The sequence below is a fragment of the Procambarus clarkii genome, chromosome 18 (assembly GCF_040958095.1).
Source record: "Procambarus clarkii isolate CNS0578487 chromosome 18, FALCON_Pclarkii_2.0, whole genome shotgun sequence".
In the NCBI taxonomy this organism is placed as follows: Eukaryota; Metazoa; Arthropoda; class Malacostraca; order Decapoda; family Cambaridae; genus Procambarus; species Procambarus clarkii.
Window position 1 is genome coordinate 40,421,000 of NC_091167.1, and position 18,285 is coordinate 40,439,284.

The following is an 18,285-nucleotide window of genomic DNA, read 5'->3' on the forward strand; positions in this document are numbered from 1 at the left end:
ATGTTGATAGCTGCCATGTTGATAGCTACCATGTTGATAGCTCCCATGTTGATAGCGTGTATATTTTTTTATTAGCTTTTGAGTGTAATTCTCACTCTCATATACACTCACACAATTAAAATTCTAAATTTTTAACGTCTGCTAGAGTACACAATAATTCCGATTTTAATATATTATTATTTACATCAGATCAATCAGCCATAAGTTTTTTTTAAAGTTTTCTCTGCAAACACCAACCAAGTTTGAGTGAAAAGCGGCTGGTGGGTAAGCAACCCAAGAATGAGAACAATTATAAGTCTACCTACAATGAGGGTAAAGTAGTCGGGCGACGTCTGGCCGCCTGGTGAATGTTGCCATAATTGAACACCACAAAACTTGTAGGTCAGTATGTTTTTGTTGATTAGGGGCGACGGCGATCGTGGGATTGGATGCTCCCCGGCGTACCCGTGATGGGTTAATCGCGAAGCCCGGAAAGGTGAAACGCCAAGCCTAATCGCGAAACGAGTGACGCCAATGACTGGTAACTAATATGCCACAAAGAAACGCAGACAGGCAGATGATAGGGGAGCCCCAGGAGTCCCCGAGGGTGACAAGCACCGGCCCCGCCCCACACAGAGAACACGGGGTAGCAAAACTATGTAGGTCAGTGTATTGCAGACACACGTGGCTTGGGAATACCGTGTTTGTTTCATTTTATTATTACTAAAACAGTTGACTGTGTTTGTTTCTTTATTGCATTTTTATTTTGATATCGCTCTGCTTGATGATTGGTTGATTAAGATTAAGCCAACCAGGAGGTGGCACGGGCATGAATAGCCCGTAAGCTCTGCTTGATTGATTGATTGATTGATGAAGATTAAGCCACCCAAAAGGTGGCACGGGCATGAATAGCCCGTAAGTGGTGGCCCTTTTGAGCCATTACCAGTATCAAGAGCTGATACTGGAGATCTGTGGAGGTGCGACTGCACCCTGCGTGACGGGAGATGTCTCCCGTCACTCAGCTCTGCTTGATGAAACTGTATTTTATATACTCATACGTCTCACTCAGAACACAAAGAAATCACAATGGCGTGATATATGAATGAAAATCATTTTGAGGCAATGGAGTGACTCGAACTCGCGTTCTGGTGAATCCCAGAGTAGGAACACCAATACTGCAGGCCAGAGTGTGGTCGGGTCAGCTGTAAAACCCTGGTTGGGCTCCAGAGTAAGGCCGCATTGCACTCACCTAGTTGTGCTTGCGGGGTGTGAGCTTTTGCTTTTTGGTCCCGCCTCTCAACCGTCACTCAACTAATGTTCAGGTTTCTGAGCCTACTGGGCTCTATTATATCTACACTTGAAACTCTGTATGGAGTCAGCCTCCACCACATCACTTCCTAATGCATTCCATTTGTCAACCACTCTGACACTAAAAAAGTTCTTTCTAATATCTCTGTGGCTCATTTGGGCACTCAGTTTCCATCTGTGTCCCCTTGTGCGTGTTCCCCTTGTGTTAAATAGACTGTCTTTATCTACCATATCAATTCCCTTCATAATCTTGAATGTGGTGATCATGTCCCCCCCTAACTCTTCTGTCTTCCAGCGAAGTGAGGTTTAATTCCCGTAGTCTCTCCTCGTAGCTCATACCTCTCAGCTCGGGTACTAGTCTGGTGGCAAACCTTTGAACCTTTTCCAGTTTAGTCTTATCCTTGACTAGATATGGACTCCATGCTGGGACTGCATACTGCAGGATTGGCCTGACATATGTGGTATACAAAGTTCTGAATGATTTTTTACACAAGTTTCTGAATGCCGTTCGTATGTTGGCCAGCCTGGCATATGCCGCTGATGTTATCCGCTTGATATGTGCTGCAGGAGACAGGTCTGGCGTGATATCAACCCCCAAGTCTTTTTCCTTCTCTGACTCCTGAAGAATTTCCTCTCCCAGATGATACCTTGTATCTGGCCTCCTGCTCCCTACACCTATCTTCATTACATTACATTTGGTTGGGTTAAACTCTAACAACCATTTGTTCGACCATTCCTTCAGCTTGTCTAGGTCTTCTTGAAGCCTCAAACAGTCCTCTTCTGTTTTAATCCTTCTCATAATTTTAGCATCGTCCGCAAACATTGAGAGAAATGAATCGATACCCTCCGGGAGATCATTTACATATATCAGAAACAAGATAGGACCGAGTACAGAGCCCTGTGGGACTCCACTGGTGACTTCACGCCAATCGGAGGTCTCACCCCTCACCGTAACTCTCTGCTTCCTATTGCTTAGATACTCCCTTATCCACTGGAGCACCTTACCAGCTACACCTGCCTGTCTCTCCAGCTTATGTACCAGCCTCTTATGCGGTACTGTGTCAAAGGCTTTCCGACAATCCAAGAAAATGCAGTCCGCCCAGCCCTCTCTTTCTTGCTTAATCTTTGTCACCTGATCGTAGAATTCTATCAAGCCTGTAAGGCAAGATTTACCCTCCCTGAACCCATGTTGGCGATTTGTTACGAAGTCCCTTCTCTCCAGATGTGTTACCAGGTTTTTTCTCACGATCTTCTCCATCACCTTGCATGGTATACAAGTCAAGGACACTGGCCTGTAGTTCAGTGCCTCTTGCCTGTCGCCCTTTTTGTATATTGGGACCACATTCGCCGTCTTCCATATTTCTGGGAGGTCTCCCGTCTCCAGTGACTTACTATACACTATGGAGAGTGGCAAGTATGTGTGTGTGTGTGTGTGTGTGTGTGTGTGTGTGTGTGTGTGTGTGTGTGTGTGTGTGTGTGTGTGTGTGTGTGTGTGTGTGCGTGCGTGCGTGCGTGCGTGCGTGCGTGCGTGCGTGCGTGCGTGCGTGCGTGCGTGTGTGTGTGTGTGTGTGTGTGTGTGTGTGTGTGTGTGTGTGTGTGTGTGTGTGTGTGTGCGTGAACATTTCCTCGGGCCAATTACCATGGGCATTGATTGGCAAGACCTGTTGGTACTGGCTTTGGGTCAGATGACACGTCGCTTTGGGTCAGCTTCCAGCGCCTAAGATAAGTTGTTTGTCAAGTCATGATCAGAGGGGTGTTTTTGTGCAGGTTATGGAGAGGAGACGGTGGGATGGTGCGAGCCCGGGATCAACACCATCTGCCTGCAGCTGGTGCGAGAGGTCCCGGTCCATAGTGGTCCAGGACACCCCACCACACTTCTCCCAACACTCACACCCTCACTTGTCTGGGTCGTACAGGTAACTGATTGTACTACTTTGATTGTTGATAGTCTGATAATAAACTAGCTAATAGTCAGGAAATAAACTAGCCGCTAGTTTATTTACCCCTCATACTCATTCTTAATAACATGTAAAAAGACAGAGTTCTCTAGTCTCTATTCACTGTTGCAGATTCTGACTTGTTCCAACAGTTTCAGAACCCTGTTGAAAGCCTCTTGTGTTTTTACCCCTAACCCTCGATCATATTTCCTCTTGTCCTGCGTCTCTCCAGGGAGCATTAGATTGAAACACACTTAAATCTGTCCTCGTAGCAAAGGTCCCACCATACCAGGCCATCTTTTTCTGTATATTATCAAGAATGTTCAGTCTTTAGTAGTAGTAGTAGGAGGAGGAGCAGAGTTGGCGAGGGTCGTCCACGAGGTCACCCGTGTTAGATATTGCTGATGGATGATGACACTTTTGCTTCTGTTTCTGAGGCTTCTTATTATAAATTCCTCTCCCTGTTTGATTTGTTTTGTTTATTTTTAATCCTTTGTAATAGTTCCAATCTCTCTCGCATTGTGATCTATCAAAAACTGTATTATTCATATTCAAATTCAAATGTTTATTCAGATAAAAGTGCGTATATAGAAGATGAGTTACAAACATAATGTTGGATTTATAGATAGAGCTGGTACATACAACACCTAAAGCCACTAATACGCACAGCGCTTCGGGCAACCAGGTCACGAGGCATATTGCATCACTTTCTTTCTCAACATAAATGAGCATTTACCGTTTTTCGGGCAGCATGAGAGCTTGTTAAGCATAGTAACGCCCTAAATGCATATTCCATATAAAAACCAGAACAACTAGAGGCAAAACAGTGCAAAAAAACAGGTTTAATTTTTACCCCGTCATTGAAGAAATTAAAACTGGACTATAAAAATTGAATGTTCGACTGGTAATATTGATTTCAAACCTGTTCAGCGTAATTCGAGTAATATGTTACTAGCATAAGGTAGATTTGTTTTATTTTAAATTATTATTTTGATTACTAATACATGTAAATACATAACTATTCCCTATAGATTATATTGCACGCGTCCTTAGCGCTCGCTCCGCCAACGATTTCGCCTGGCTTCGACCTCTTGAAAGGGAGGGATGATTGGGCACTAAAACTTAAACTAGTCGCTCTGTTCACTCAAAAGTAATTGGGGACCTGGTTGTAAACCGAGTGGCGGGTTGTGTTGCGGGGAAATCTAGTCGGGTAAGGCTTAAGATGAGCTAAGGCAAAGGGGAAAGTGTTAAGCCTGCTGACATGAGTCACAATTCGTATATACCTGTGTACAAAAAAAAAAATACATTGCTGTCTTACAAAAAGATTTACAGTAGTTTACAATATACTTTTTCCAAGCTTAATAATTTACTCGTCAGATGTATTTGAAGCAGTTCATAATAAATAATATACGGAAGTACACTTTGATTATTATAGGTAATATTATAAAAATATTGGGAAATATCAATAGCGAATTTAAAACGCTTCACATTTAATAACCTGTTACCAGATACAGGAGAGGTCTGATCTTTCTTCTTTTTGTGTAGGTTTCCAGTTATAATAACTTTCACCCACTTGTCCAGCCACTTGGGCTGGACGGACCATTCCCCCCCTCCCGTCCCATCCCAAATACTTATGCTGACTCCTTCCAAGTGCTATATAGTCGTAATGGCTTGGCGTTTTCTCCTGGTAGTTCCCTTCCCTTCCCTTCCCTTCATTCAATCGTTTTCACTAATTGTACGTTTTATTTATTAACGTTACAGCTATCCTAGCTTTTTTTTTATTCATGCAATGTCTTTTCTAAATTGTCTCAAATCTCACAGGATGGTTAATTATATCAACCATCCCAGAGAGATGGAGATTTCTAGTATCACTCTTGACACAAACTATGTAACCCATCGTTTAATAAACTATGTAACCCCTTCATAGTTTATAGCAGCTATATAAATGTTCAAACACCTATGTTAATAAAATAATAAAAAGTCTCATATTACGTAAATCAAACTCTGATATTAATTATTAATTTCCAGTACACTCGTAGATTACCATGCGCAAATCCCTTGATTGATGATATTGTATTGTTTTTATACAGTTTATTGTGCACCCCATACTCATCCTGTGAGCGGTAGCGCAAAAAGGATTACAGAGGGCACAAAAGGTTTTTATCAGACCTCAACGAAGATTATTACATTAACAATTTCATCTATGCTTCACACATTATAAACCGGTTGAATATGGTAGTTACCAGTGTCGTTGTTTGTCCCACAGACCAACACGGGTGTGGTGTATGGCGTGTGGGGGGCAGAGTGGGTGGCGCGCCGGCTCCACCAGGGACCCAGCGGCAGGGTGGCCGGCCTGGCCTTCTCCTCCACCCAGGCTCACCTGGCCGTCACCACGCTCCATCGCTACCTCCTGGTCACCGCCCTGCCACAGGTCTCCCAACCTGCTACTCCCATCATCCACTCACCTAGATCCACTCTCATATGTGCACGCACCTACAGTAGATGCACTTACTTAGACGCAGTCACCTAGATGCACTTATTTAAATACACTTACGCATGGTGATCTATGCGTACTCGATTAAAATTCACTCTCCTAGATATACTCATCTACATGTACTTACATATAGGTACTTTTCTAGATGCACTTACCTATATCTACTCACTTAGATGTATGTGTGTGAAGAATGAGGTAAAGTGTTACAGACTTTTCTCAGGTTTTAGACCATATTCGGGTGAAGGTGACTCTGGTGGCAGGCGCCATTTTCCTTTCCAAGTTTGGGTTATTCATTATTAACTTTGCCACTGACAATTTCCCAAGTCTCTCTGAGATACATGAAGAGTAAAAATAACCTAGATCGTGTACAGTGTTACTTTGTGGCATTCAGAAGTTCCAAGAATCCAAACCGGTTTGATGACCTACATGGCGTTTTGGTATAAATTCTGTGAATTTTTTCATGATTTAAATATATTTTCACGTCTATTGGATTGAGTGGCTAGGCTGTGATCACTAGATCGCAGGTTCGAGCCCAGCAAGTGTCCTTGGTATTACATATTCTCACCGCATAGTGCGAGTTCATTCATAGTTGAGAACATATGGATAACATAATCACATCTGTTCCGCAACTCGGATTCTTTCGACAGTTGTGTACAATTGATTAGAAGCTGTGAAGCTTGCCAGAGTTTGTCTTTGCTGAACGAAGATGAGTGATGGTGAGGAATGGTGTATGAGGAGCCATATGAGGCTGTGTATGAGGATGTCCAGGAGGAGGAGGAGGAGGAGGAGGAGGAGGTACAGGACAGAGGTAGGAGGATGGTATGTGTGTGAAAGAGAGAAAGAGAAAGTGTTGCCACAACAGGTCCACCAGTCTACCTTGACGAGTATTTACCTGTACTATTCAAGTACCTGTAATCGTAGATGAAGTCATGCGAATTTATATAAATATAAATATATATAATTTTGTACAGTTAATCGATGATTATATTAGACATCCCTGAGTTGTAGTGCTTATTGTAACATCATTAATTTCATAATTATCATATTAGACATGTGATACATGTACACATCAACTGGAATGTTCTCTTTCTCTCCGTATGTGTGTGTGGAGGAACAGTCATGCGAGGAGGAGGACCCGGAGTGTGTGGGTGATGGAGACTACAGGACGGTGAAGGTGCCGAGGCCGCTCGTCAGGGCACAGGTGGAGGGCACGCCTTGCTGCGTCGTCTGGGCCACCTGTCAGGTAGGTGACCATAACAGAGTCGTCTGGGCCACCTGTTAGCTAGGTGAGCACAGTCGGGTCGTCTGGGCCTCACACCACTATTCATAAGTACAGCGAAAGAAAGCAGAACATTTTTAGAATTCGTCATTCCTGATTCAGTTTTCTTGGAAAGAACTAGGTAAAATTTAAGGCAGTAAATGATGGTATGGATGTAGTGAACCATAACAGGCTCCTGGGACTCTCAGGCTAACAACACAGCCACAAGTCTCACTAGGAATATGTTCAACACTAACTAGAGTGTTGGCATTACAAGGATAAATCTCCGTCTGGAATTGTCTGCTTTCCTTATATGAATGGAACGGTCTTCTCTTTTTGTGGGGGGTTTCTATTTGCTTTCCCGTCTGCAATGCATACGTCGCCAATGTACATGTGGCAGACGTTTCACGAAACTGTCGGAATCAGCAGAGAAAATACGAGAGCAACCGTACAGGGCCTGGGAGCAAGGTCGAGTTAGAGTCCTTGAGGGTCTCTTCTCAGACTAGCCTCACCTGGTCCTGGTCCACGTTGATCGTTGGAATCTCCTCAATGATTTAACACTTTAAGGGACTCCTAGGGTCCTCATCACATTTATAGTTTAGTGAATATAGGCAACTCGGTGTTGAAGACATCTAGAGCTGAAGACTTGAGTAAATAATTGGCAGTATTCAGAAGTGGTTCAACGGAAACACCGCATAAAGCTTAACAGTAGTTTATTTACTAACTTAACCACTAATCAAAAGGGTGCTTGGTTTACTTTAGATTGGCGTCAGAAAGGCTATGGTTGTATTAGCGAGACTCTTGGCGTCTGGCTAATGGACTCGTATCCACTCGTGGAGTAACACCTAACTTAACACAACTGACAGCCAATCATTAACACGGCAACCTAACTGCCGGTATGCAAAGGGATCACAAGAGTTCCAACCGGATACTCGGGTAATGATATGCAATAAACACAATGGCACTGTCAGTGGGACAGGCAATAACATGCACAATAATAATAACACACAATACTAAATGTGTTGTGTATGTGAAGCTCACATTCACAGACGAGTGTGAAATACCGCGATACCACACAGATAAACACGCATACACCGTCGGGTGCCTTCATCTATAACCTGTGTCAGGTATGAGAAGGTGAGAACTGTAGTTGATCCCTCAGATCAACACAGACACAATAAAACAATGACAAGATCTTGTACTTACAGGTGGGGTACCTCTCTTTATTCACTCACTCACTCACTCACTCACTCACTCACTCACTCACTCACTCACTCACTCACTCACTCATGCACATTTATGCAAGGACTCATAGGTGGCCTGACAGCTGGTTCCTCGTTACAACGTGAGACCATTGGCGACAGGCTTTCCCGCAAACCACACTTGAAACGCGGGGTACTCGCAGGAGGGCGTGCTGTATGTCAACAGACACACGCACACACACTTATGGCACTGGCGGTGAGTAAGATGGTGACGTCATGTGGTACAGTGAGGGCGGCGGCGGGCAGCTGGCGGGCTACACGCTCGGGACAGAGTGGCAGCTGTATGGTACCATGTGGTACACTCTGGTACACACAGGTCACTTAGGCAGCGGCACTCCTTAGTTCACTCTTGGTCACTCACAACGATTTTTGTCACCAGGGGTTACCTGATACCAGTCTGTTTCGCTCTGGTGATTTTGTTACGATAGGCTTCTAAACAATATAGTCACAGTCGCAATTCACGGCGAGCGTTGGTATATCGAGAAGATGCTGAGTTTAACTTGTCGGTGAGGAATGGACGGTGTTCTGTCTATTGGCCGAGAGACAGAACAAGACATGTCCTCTGTGCAAGGGCTCCCTCACGTGAATGCTCTTGCCTGGGGCTCAGGGCATCTCGTGGGGCACAACACAAGGGGTTACAATTTGACCAATAGCATTGCAGCAAATGAGCGGGAACCAATCATATTGATCATTCCCTGATCAGTAGCAGAGGTGACGTCAAGGACACGTCACGACCACGTCACAGTTGTTATTCTCCATCGCACCGGTTGAGGCTGACCCAGAGGTCAGATCGTTGCCTGAGCTGGTGTCCTCTCTGCTCTCTCACGCCTCGCACCAGCCAATGTACTCTCAGATCTTATGGCCAGTAACTTCCCTGTATCTACTCCCTGCCTCGACATACGGCGGCCTCCATATTATAAACGTGTTCCTGGTTAAGTGGGCATCCTGGGGACAAACAAACATGACAGATTAATATCCAGGGTTAACAGCGATAGGGCTTGTGCACGAGGATCACTGTGCACTGCAAATAGCCATTCAAGTCAGCTGTGGGAGAATCTTGAGAGGCCATACTCTTACATCACCCCCAACAAAAGACCGAGTTTCACAGAGTGGAGCGCATTCTACCTCACACCGCTGACGCACGTGCACGTGCATCTCTAAATTTCTACATTTTTACACGGTGTAAAAAGTAGTCTGGCTCTAGTCACTCTAGTGTGTGCTTCTGTCTTTGTCCACACACTTTACACTTTATTTCATCAAGCTCCCCATATATGTTCGGCTTGTGTGGACACCTGGCATAATGTTGTATCATCTATAAATGAAATTTTCGGCACCGAGTCCATAGAGTTTTATTTTAAATAACTTCCATCCCTCTAATATTATTGCAGTATTCCGTATTATTTTCTACATGATAATTAAATATTAGGTGCCTCCAAAATCTATACATTGGCCAAACAGTGTACCTGGTTGTGCCTGGGTAATGAAAATAGTTGCAGTGATGAGGATAGTGTGTGTGGAAGATGGTTGCAGTCACGAATAATGCAACCCGTTCTCGCACTTTCGTATAGTCAATATTGACTTATTAAATACGTGCATGTGACATACTAAACATACTAGTTTATATTGAAAACATTCATAGAAAACACCGACCTTACCTAACCTTCTTAGTATGTTAAGGTAAGCATCTTATTGCTTCGTAATTACAATTATTACTTAACCTATTATAGGTATAGGTTAACTAATTATAATTATAAGTAATAATCTTATTGCTTCGTAATTACAATTATTACTTAACCTATTATAGGTATAGGTTAAGTAATAATTGTAATTACGAAGCAATAAGATGCTTATCTTAACATACTAAGAAGGTTAGGTTGTAACGGGGGGTGGGGGAAATAGCTCTATCTTGTCCATTATTCCACCCCCCAGTTAACTAACGAGGCCGGGGGAAACAGCTCTCTCTAGTCCGTTATCCCGTCCCCAGTTAGCTAACTATTCTAGAGCACCCTCCAGAGTTCCTAAGGCAACCTCTCTCGTTCAACACCTTGTAACCTAGGTATTTGACTACCTAGGTGCTAAGACTACAAGGAGCCGTAACTGGATCAGCTACCCGAAACTCTAGAGAGAACTCTAGAATACAGAATCATTGCCACAAACGTATAAGAGGAAACGAAAGGAAAGAAATGAATAGTGAAGTAATTAGTGAGGGTTTGGGGTAAGAGGTAGGGAGGTGGGAGGAGCGAGGAGGGTCATTAGTTGAAAGTGAGAGTTTAGAGATGGGTGGAGGGAGAGGTGTAGATAGGTAGAAGTAGAAGAGTAGATAGAAGTTGTAGAAAGTAGATAGTAGAAGACGAAATGCTGCCACCATCCATTCATGATCATTACATACAAGACAAGGAATGGAACTTGCCTGTATCACAAAATTCTCAAAGGATGTTATCATGAGTTCATTATTAGTATGTTCCCTCTGTACCATGTATCAACTCCAAACATGTACTCATTTATATCATGAACCCAGTAACCACAGAGGCTTTCTCAAATCCTCAACTCAAAGCTCTAGGGAGCAAAGTTAAACACAATTTAAATAATAAATTCATAATTATATTTCACATGAAGTATCATAATTTAGCAATTCAATTAAAATGTTCCAGTTTAATATGCAAAGTGAGTCATCATCCAAGAATTCGAGAACCCTACAACTTGACTGCCCCTGATCATCACACAACATATGTAAACACGACCAAGTCACCTTAATGTTCACTCACCGAGTACTGAGTCTAAGTTGAATAGAGAGGGGGGGGGGGGTCTGTAGCTTGACAGAGACTGTCTCGCCCCTGCCGGCCGACAACCTCCCTGGTAGGGACGTCTTCTCTCTCTCGTCTGCTGCTCTGTCTGTTAATGCTCCATGCTGGATAGCTCTCCGAGTTTATATTGGGGAACCTAGTAGCTAACTCCGCCCACAAGTAGATAGCCTCCGGCACTACCAAGCCACTCCTCAAACGTCGGCTTGTTTGAAGGCTACCAGACTACAATTAAGAGCTTAGCGGAAGCAAGGTGAAATTCTCATGATCTGACCTCAGGTCACTTGAGGTCATTAACGCTTTGAGGTGTGAGATCTCAGGCAGACAACTGGCGCCTTTCCAAATCCGTCTGTGACTCATATTCTATATATATTTTAAATAAACTAACCCAAACACTTTTACAGTGTTACATCTCCCCTTCTCCCCGAAATAAAGTTTTTGCAACACTGCTAAAGCAAGCTAGCTGTGTGCAACAACTTTATTAACGAAAAAAAAAATACATCCTAGCTAAACAAATATACATCATCCTACTCTAAAAAATGAAATATGTAGACAGACGTCCATTGTCTCTGGCTGGGCGACGTCACTGCTTGGTCTTGTAGATAATCCTGTACCACATTTCTTCAACACAACTGCCTCCGTCGCTTCTCCGTCGTTAACGCACAACAACACTTGGTCAACCCGAAAGCCGTTACTACTTGAACTGAGCACAGGACCGTGGAATTCGGTTGTCCCAGCTGATCTGTAATTGGCCCTACGTCAGTCACCATGAGAGACGTATATTGGGGTTCTTCACAGCTATAGGGACTACAAGTTTCGAGACCTTCATATAGTTGCCAACAGTAGAAATCCCATCCTACTCTTCTTCCTCCCTGTTGCTCCAGCACGCCTCCTTCAGAGAGCTACTTCTGACAGCCACATCAAGTCCGCATGACACAGGAAGAATCACTCAACAGAGCAACATGCTTGTAGGAGGGGCGGCCAGTCAAGGCAAACGATCCTGTCTTGCAATTACGCTCCATGCAATAATGCTGACACCAGCAAGGGACACTAGGTATCGTGTCTCAGCTTGGCTTATCTTCTTCTTTCTTCTCTCTTCTTTCTTCTCTCTTCTTTCTTCTCTCTTCTTTCTTCTTTCTTCTCTCTTCCTCCTCCCATGGGTCTTTGACAAGCGACCTGGGGTCCATTGGGGGTCTGTCCGTCCTGGGGTCCATCCTGGGTAGACCGATGTTGGTGGGACAGACTGGAGTCGTTGTTGCTCCTCTTCCATCATTACTGGGTCGTCTGGGGTCGTCTGCAGAACGACCTGGGGTCCACTGGGGGTCCGTCCGTCTTGGGGTCCACTGGGGTCCGTCCGTCTTGGGGTCCACTGGGGTCCGTCCGTCTTGGGGTCCACTGGGTAGACCAATGTTGACCGACCGAGAGGGCTGCATCTTGGGGTCCCCTGGGGTGGTGGTGGTGGTGGTGGCCCTGACATCCAGGTAGGGGCTGGTCGTCGTAGTGGTGAGGAACAGCCGTGAGTGTGGTATAAGGCAGCCGTCTCCCTCTTCTGTATGTGCGTCTCTCCTCTCTTCTGGCTCCCACCTGTGAAATGAACAGAAAGGCGACAATACGTGTTCCCAAGATGTTTGTGTGACCCTGTCGTTTGTATAGGGTTACACAGTCCTATCATACCGCTCTCCTCCTGGCAACAACTACACTTCAATTTTTAATAATTCAATTAACTCTGAATGATATTGACTTGGTGGAACATAAAACAGTAACAGAGTAAAGTTAGAGAAGAGAGAATAAGGTCATCACTACTTTTAACTTGTCACAAAAAAAAATCAACACTAATAGACAAAACACTAGCCTAAACTTAACTGTACCGTTCCTAATCTTAAGTACATAATTAACCATTACTCCCACCCTTAACCTACAGCCACCTACGTGACCCAGAGTGTTTCCCTAGCTTCTCCGCCGGTAAACAACTCCCAAACTGTTGTCACCCCTGTGACCAGACTATCTAACGTCGAGCGTCCCCAACGTGAAGTCTACTGACACACTAGTCCACACTAGCATGCTGTACAATACCAGTACACCTCGGGTTATTGCGTTCAAATGGAGTAAAACAGTCGATCGCAATAATCTGAGCAGAACCACACTTAAACTACTTAAGAACTACACCTGCCACTCCCCACTGACCTGGAGACCAGCGGTGGCTGGGTGTCCCCGTGGGACATGCGAGGTCACCTGTCACACTCAGCTGACCTGCACTACCAACACCGCTAAGTTCCCAAATCGCCAAATCTTATTACTAACATAAATCACTACACACGCAAGTTCTGGTGAACATTCCCTGAACACCACAAAACTCACAAAATCACTAAACACAACACCAGAGAATCACTATCTCCTAACCTGAAAAAAGTTCGCTAACTCGCGAATATTAAACACCTGTCAAGATCTCCCTGATAGCGCCTGAGCGGCAAAAAGACACGTGGGACTGAACAATGTTAAAAGAACACCAATACCTTAAACATTGTTCAACACCGCTGCCATCATTGTAACGGGGGGTGGGGGAAATAGCTCTATCTTGTCCATTATTCCACCCCCCAGTTAACTAACGAGGCCGGGGGAAACAGCTCTCTCTAGTCCGTTATCCCGTCCCCAGTTAGCTAACTATTCTAGAGCACCCTCCAGAGTTCCTAAGGCAACCTCTCTCGTTCAACACCTTGTAACCTAGGTATTTGACTACCTAGGTGCTAAGACTACAAGGAGCCGTAACTGGATCAGCTACCCGAAACTCTAGAGAGAACTCTAGAATACAGAATCATTGCCACAAACGTATAAGAGGAAACGAAAGGAAAGAAATGAATAGTGAAGTAATTAGTGAGGGTTTGGGGTAAGAGGTAGGGAGGTGGGAGGAGCGAGGAGGGTCATTAGTTGAAAGTGAGAGTTTAGAGATGGGTGGAGGGAGAGGTGTAGATAGGTAGAAGTAGAAGAGTAGATAGAAGTTGTAGAAAGTAGATAGTAGAAGACGAAATGCTGCCACCATCCATTCATGATCATTACATACAAGACAAGGAATGGAACTTGCCTGTATCACAAAATTCTCAAAGGATGTTATCATGAGTTCATTATTAGTATGTTCCCTCTGTACCATGTATCAACTCCAAACATGTACTCATTTATATCATGAACCCAGTAACCACAGAGGCTTTCTCAAATCCTCAACTCAAAGCTCTAGGGAGCAAAGTTAAACACAATTTAAATAATAAATTCATAATTATATTTCACATGAAGTATCATAATTTAGCAATTCAATTAAAATGTTCCAGTTTAATATGCAAAGTGAGTCATCATCCAAGAATTCGAGAACCCTACAACTTGACTGCCCCTGATCATCACACAACATATGTAAACACGACCAAGTCACCTTAATGTTCACTCACCGAGTACTGAGTCTAAGTTGAATAGAGAGGGGGGGGGGGGGGGTCTGTAGCTTGACAGAGACTGTCTCGCCCCTGCCGGCCGACAACCTCCCTGGTAGGGACGTCTTCTCTCTCTCGTCTGCTGCTCTGTCTGTTAATGCTCCATGCTGGATAGCTCTCCGAGTTTATATTGGGGAACCTAGTAGCTAACTCCGCCCACAAGTAGATAGCCTCCGGCACTACCAAGCCACTCCTCAAACGTCGGCTTGTTTGAAGGCTACCAGACTACAATTAAGAGCTTAGCGGAAGCAAGGTGAAATTCTCATGATCTGACCTCAGGTCACTTGAGGTCATTAACGCTTTGAGGTGTGAGATCTCAGGCAGACAACTGGCGCCTTTCCAAATCCGTCTGTGACTCATATTCTATATATATTTTAAATAAACTAACCCAAACACTTTTACAGTGTTACAAGGTAAGGTCGGTGTTTTCTATGAATTTTTTCAAGGTAAACTAGTATGTTTAGTATGTCACATATGCATGTATTTAATAAGTCAATATTGACTGTAAGAAAGTGCGAGAACGGGTTGAATAATGTGTATTGAAAATGGATAAGTATGAAGATAGTGTAGTGAAGATATAGCCTCGAGTACCCGAGTTAGTATACTGAAGCATATTTGTTGATTAGTTTCTTAAGAAGGAAGTTTAATGATGAACTCTTCAAAGTTAATTTACAAATTGCATTGCACACAGTATATGTCGCTATATGACACATTTTGTTGAAGTTCTCAACATCTTTGAAAGAACGCAGATGGATACAATTGAATCTAATAGCGCAGTGGTCTACGCCCACTTATACCCGAGGATCCTAGGTTCGATCCTCAGGTGGGACAGAGACTGTTAGGTATGTTTTCGTTTGCCTCATGCATATATTCACCTGGCAGAAAATAGGTACTCGGGAATTAGGCAACAATTATAGAGTGTATCCTAGGGAAGGCTATCAGAAGTTGGCCTAGGGGGGGGGAGGGGGGGAAGGGAACTATCGGGGGGAAAGCGCCAAGCCAGTGATTGAGGCCCCCCCCAATTTTTTTTGGGGGGGGGGCCTCAATAAGTCTAACAGACTTCCTGTCCCCAAGATTGGGAAACCATATTAGTAGACATAACAGTATACATTCCATACCTGGTGAGGTGAGGTGCCTTTACGGGTTATTCATGCCCGTGCCACCTCTTGGGTGGTTTAATCTTCATCAATCAAGTAAGGAGAAACCAGTCTATTTTGACTGGGGCGTAGGTGTGGTAGGTGACACCTTTGTCTTGGTCTTGAGGATACTTGTACATGTTTAAGTGTAAGTTGGCTCTTGATAGTTGAATGAGTGTTTGACATGTAGTGCTTTGGCTACGTCCAGCCTATTATATGTGCACGTATAAATTACTTCCATTTTGCTGGTTAGGATATTTCTGGTGATACTCTGGTTGTGTGTCGGAATTATATGATCTTAATAGAGAGTTGTTTGTGCATTATTAGATGCTTTGATAGAAATGTCGTCTTGCCAACATATTCAGATCGTTGGTGCTGACAGTTCTCAAGAGGACACGCGAAGCCATTCGTTTCTTTCAAGTCCTTCCATTTGGTGTTGGGACAGTTCTTGATGACAAAGTTGAATGTCTTCTTGCATTCAAAATCCAAAGAGGTTGCTTATGTTTGTTCATGTTCCAGGTGACTGGGGAAGAGGACCTGGTGGTAGTAGGCCTGGAGGATGGCTCAGTGAACCTATTCGTGTTTCATATGGCCATCAGGACCAAGGAGGAGCACCTCACCCTCATCCAGGTGGAGCGGCCCCACGAAGCCCCTATCCTCCACATGAGTGCATCAAAGAAAGCCAAGCCTGGAGAAGCAAGGACAACCCCGGTGCTTGTGACAGCCGCAGCCGACAGACGAGTCTTCATATTCCGGCTCATCAGAGTTGGAAAAATAACAAAATTAGAGCCTGTTGGATTCCACCATTTAGATTCTGTGCCAGAGAGGATTGAAGTAAAAGGGGTAAGGTGTTTTTAAGGTACAGTTGTAGCTGAAGTATCTATATTTATGGATACTTCATTTATATTTATGGATATTATGGAAGAGGGAAATATACCAAACATGTAATTATGTAATGAAATGTAATTATTCTTACCGATAAATTGTAATTTCTCTACGTCACACGTAACTATATAAAAATAACACAATAATATTGATAATGATAATTATTACTATGTCCAACTGTGAAGGAGAAAATAAAGTGTGTGTAGGGAATGCTTTAAATTAAAAAAAAACTATTGGTGGAATTAATGACATAAGTATCCGTGACAGTTTCTGTTCCGTGACACATTTGTGTGTCTAAATGTGAATTAAATAGATGTTGTAGTGTGAGAAGAGTGTATGACACAATACCAGAAGATATATCCAAAGGCGAAGATGTATCCAAAGGTATCAGGGCAAAAGGTATATGCAGAAATGATCAAGTGCAGTGGAAAGAAAGGGAACCCAATGGTATGAATAATTTGACAAGAAAGTAAAGGCTGTGTTGTGCCAGATAATTCTTAAATTACTCTTTACCCTTTTATATAAATAATGGTAAACATATCGAGTGTAAGAACCAAATAGGAATTAGTCCCAAATATGTGTAGGTTAATTCTGTAATGAGTTATTGGTATGATATTAAGGTAGGAGTAGGCCAGGAGTGTGATGCGTGTCCTTGGTTAGTATGTACTTGTGGACGGGGGCACGAGGAAGGTTAAGGTAAAGATGCCAGGGAAGGTTGTTAATACGAATACGTGAAATATATTTCATTTCATGCACCCGTACGAGGCAGTGCTTCTGTCAGGTAATTGTAAACATATGTAGATCAGTTGAAAGTTATGCTGACAAGTAAACAAATAATACTAACAGTTAATGTGGGCAAACGTAATGGTGGAGGAGGTGAGGTGGGGGGGGGGGGAACTGTATTTTTTTAGCGGTAAATGGAAAAGTCTCCGAAGAGGTCAATCACCATAAATACCTGCCACCTGTAGGCGATAAAAAGAGGAATTTGTGCAAGAGGAGTTAAGAATAGAGTAGACCAGGAAAAGAAAGTGGCTGGTGCATGAACAGCTTGTGTAGTAGTTGTAGTAAGGTAGGAAGAGATGCGCTAGAGGGCTGCGAGCAGCTGCAGTAGTGACCAGTCTTGTCTCACTCTTCACATCATCCAACAAACATCTAACATAAAGTGGTTTTTGCTTATCCAAAAAGTACGAAGACAAACCCACGTAATCTATCAGACAAATGTTCGTTAGTAAAACAATGTGTATAAACTCAGTCGCTTAAATTCCAATTAAGCATCCCAATTTCGATGCTGCTGTCGATAGTGTCTAAATTACACTCTCCTAGTTATATGCTCCCTTAATGATGCATTTAGACTGACGATTCGTGTGCTAATCTTCATAGATTCTAAGTTATTGTTGGTTAAATGTGAGGTCGGGTTATGTACAGGTTTTGGATGCAAATATCAAACAGTGAGAACATAAAAAATGTATATTATGTAGTGCACTTGTTTTGCGAGAAAGATAAATGGAGTATAGAAATATAATGGTTATGGAATGATGTGGGGCGCTAGTGTCGTCAATATGTAGTGAGTGTCCGTGTTAATGTTGGGAGTGGGAGATGGTGAGGAAGGTGAAGGGCAGAGTGGGCAGACGGGGTAGTGAAGGTGAAGGACAGAGCGGGAAGACGGGATAGTGAAGGTGACGGGAAGGTGAAGAACAGTTGCCAGACGGGGTAGTGAAGGTGACGGGAAGGTGAGAAGTGGCGGGAAATAAG

The 18,285-nt window shown here is 43.6% G+C and overlaps 1 protein-coding gene across 1 annotated transcript in view; it reads left to right on the forward strand.

Moving 5' to 3' along the window:
* The window catches only part of LOC123754435 (uncharacterized), a 65,311-nt gene that overhangs the window by 10,827 nt on the left and 36,199 nt on the right, over nt 1-18,285 (forward strand). Inside the window, exons 7-10 of the mRNA XM_069326838.1 lie at nt 3,055-3,203; nt 5,491-5,655; nt 6,836-6,961; nt 16,168-16,491. Coding sequence (XP_069182939.1) covers nt 3,055-3,203; nt 5,491-5,655; nt 6,836-6,961; nt 16,168-16,491 — 764 coding nt within the window. The remainder of the gene's footprint in view (nt 1-3,054; nt 3,204-5,490; nt 5,656-6,835; nt 6,962-16,167; nt 16,492-18,285) is intronic.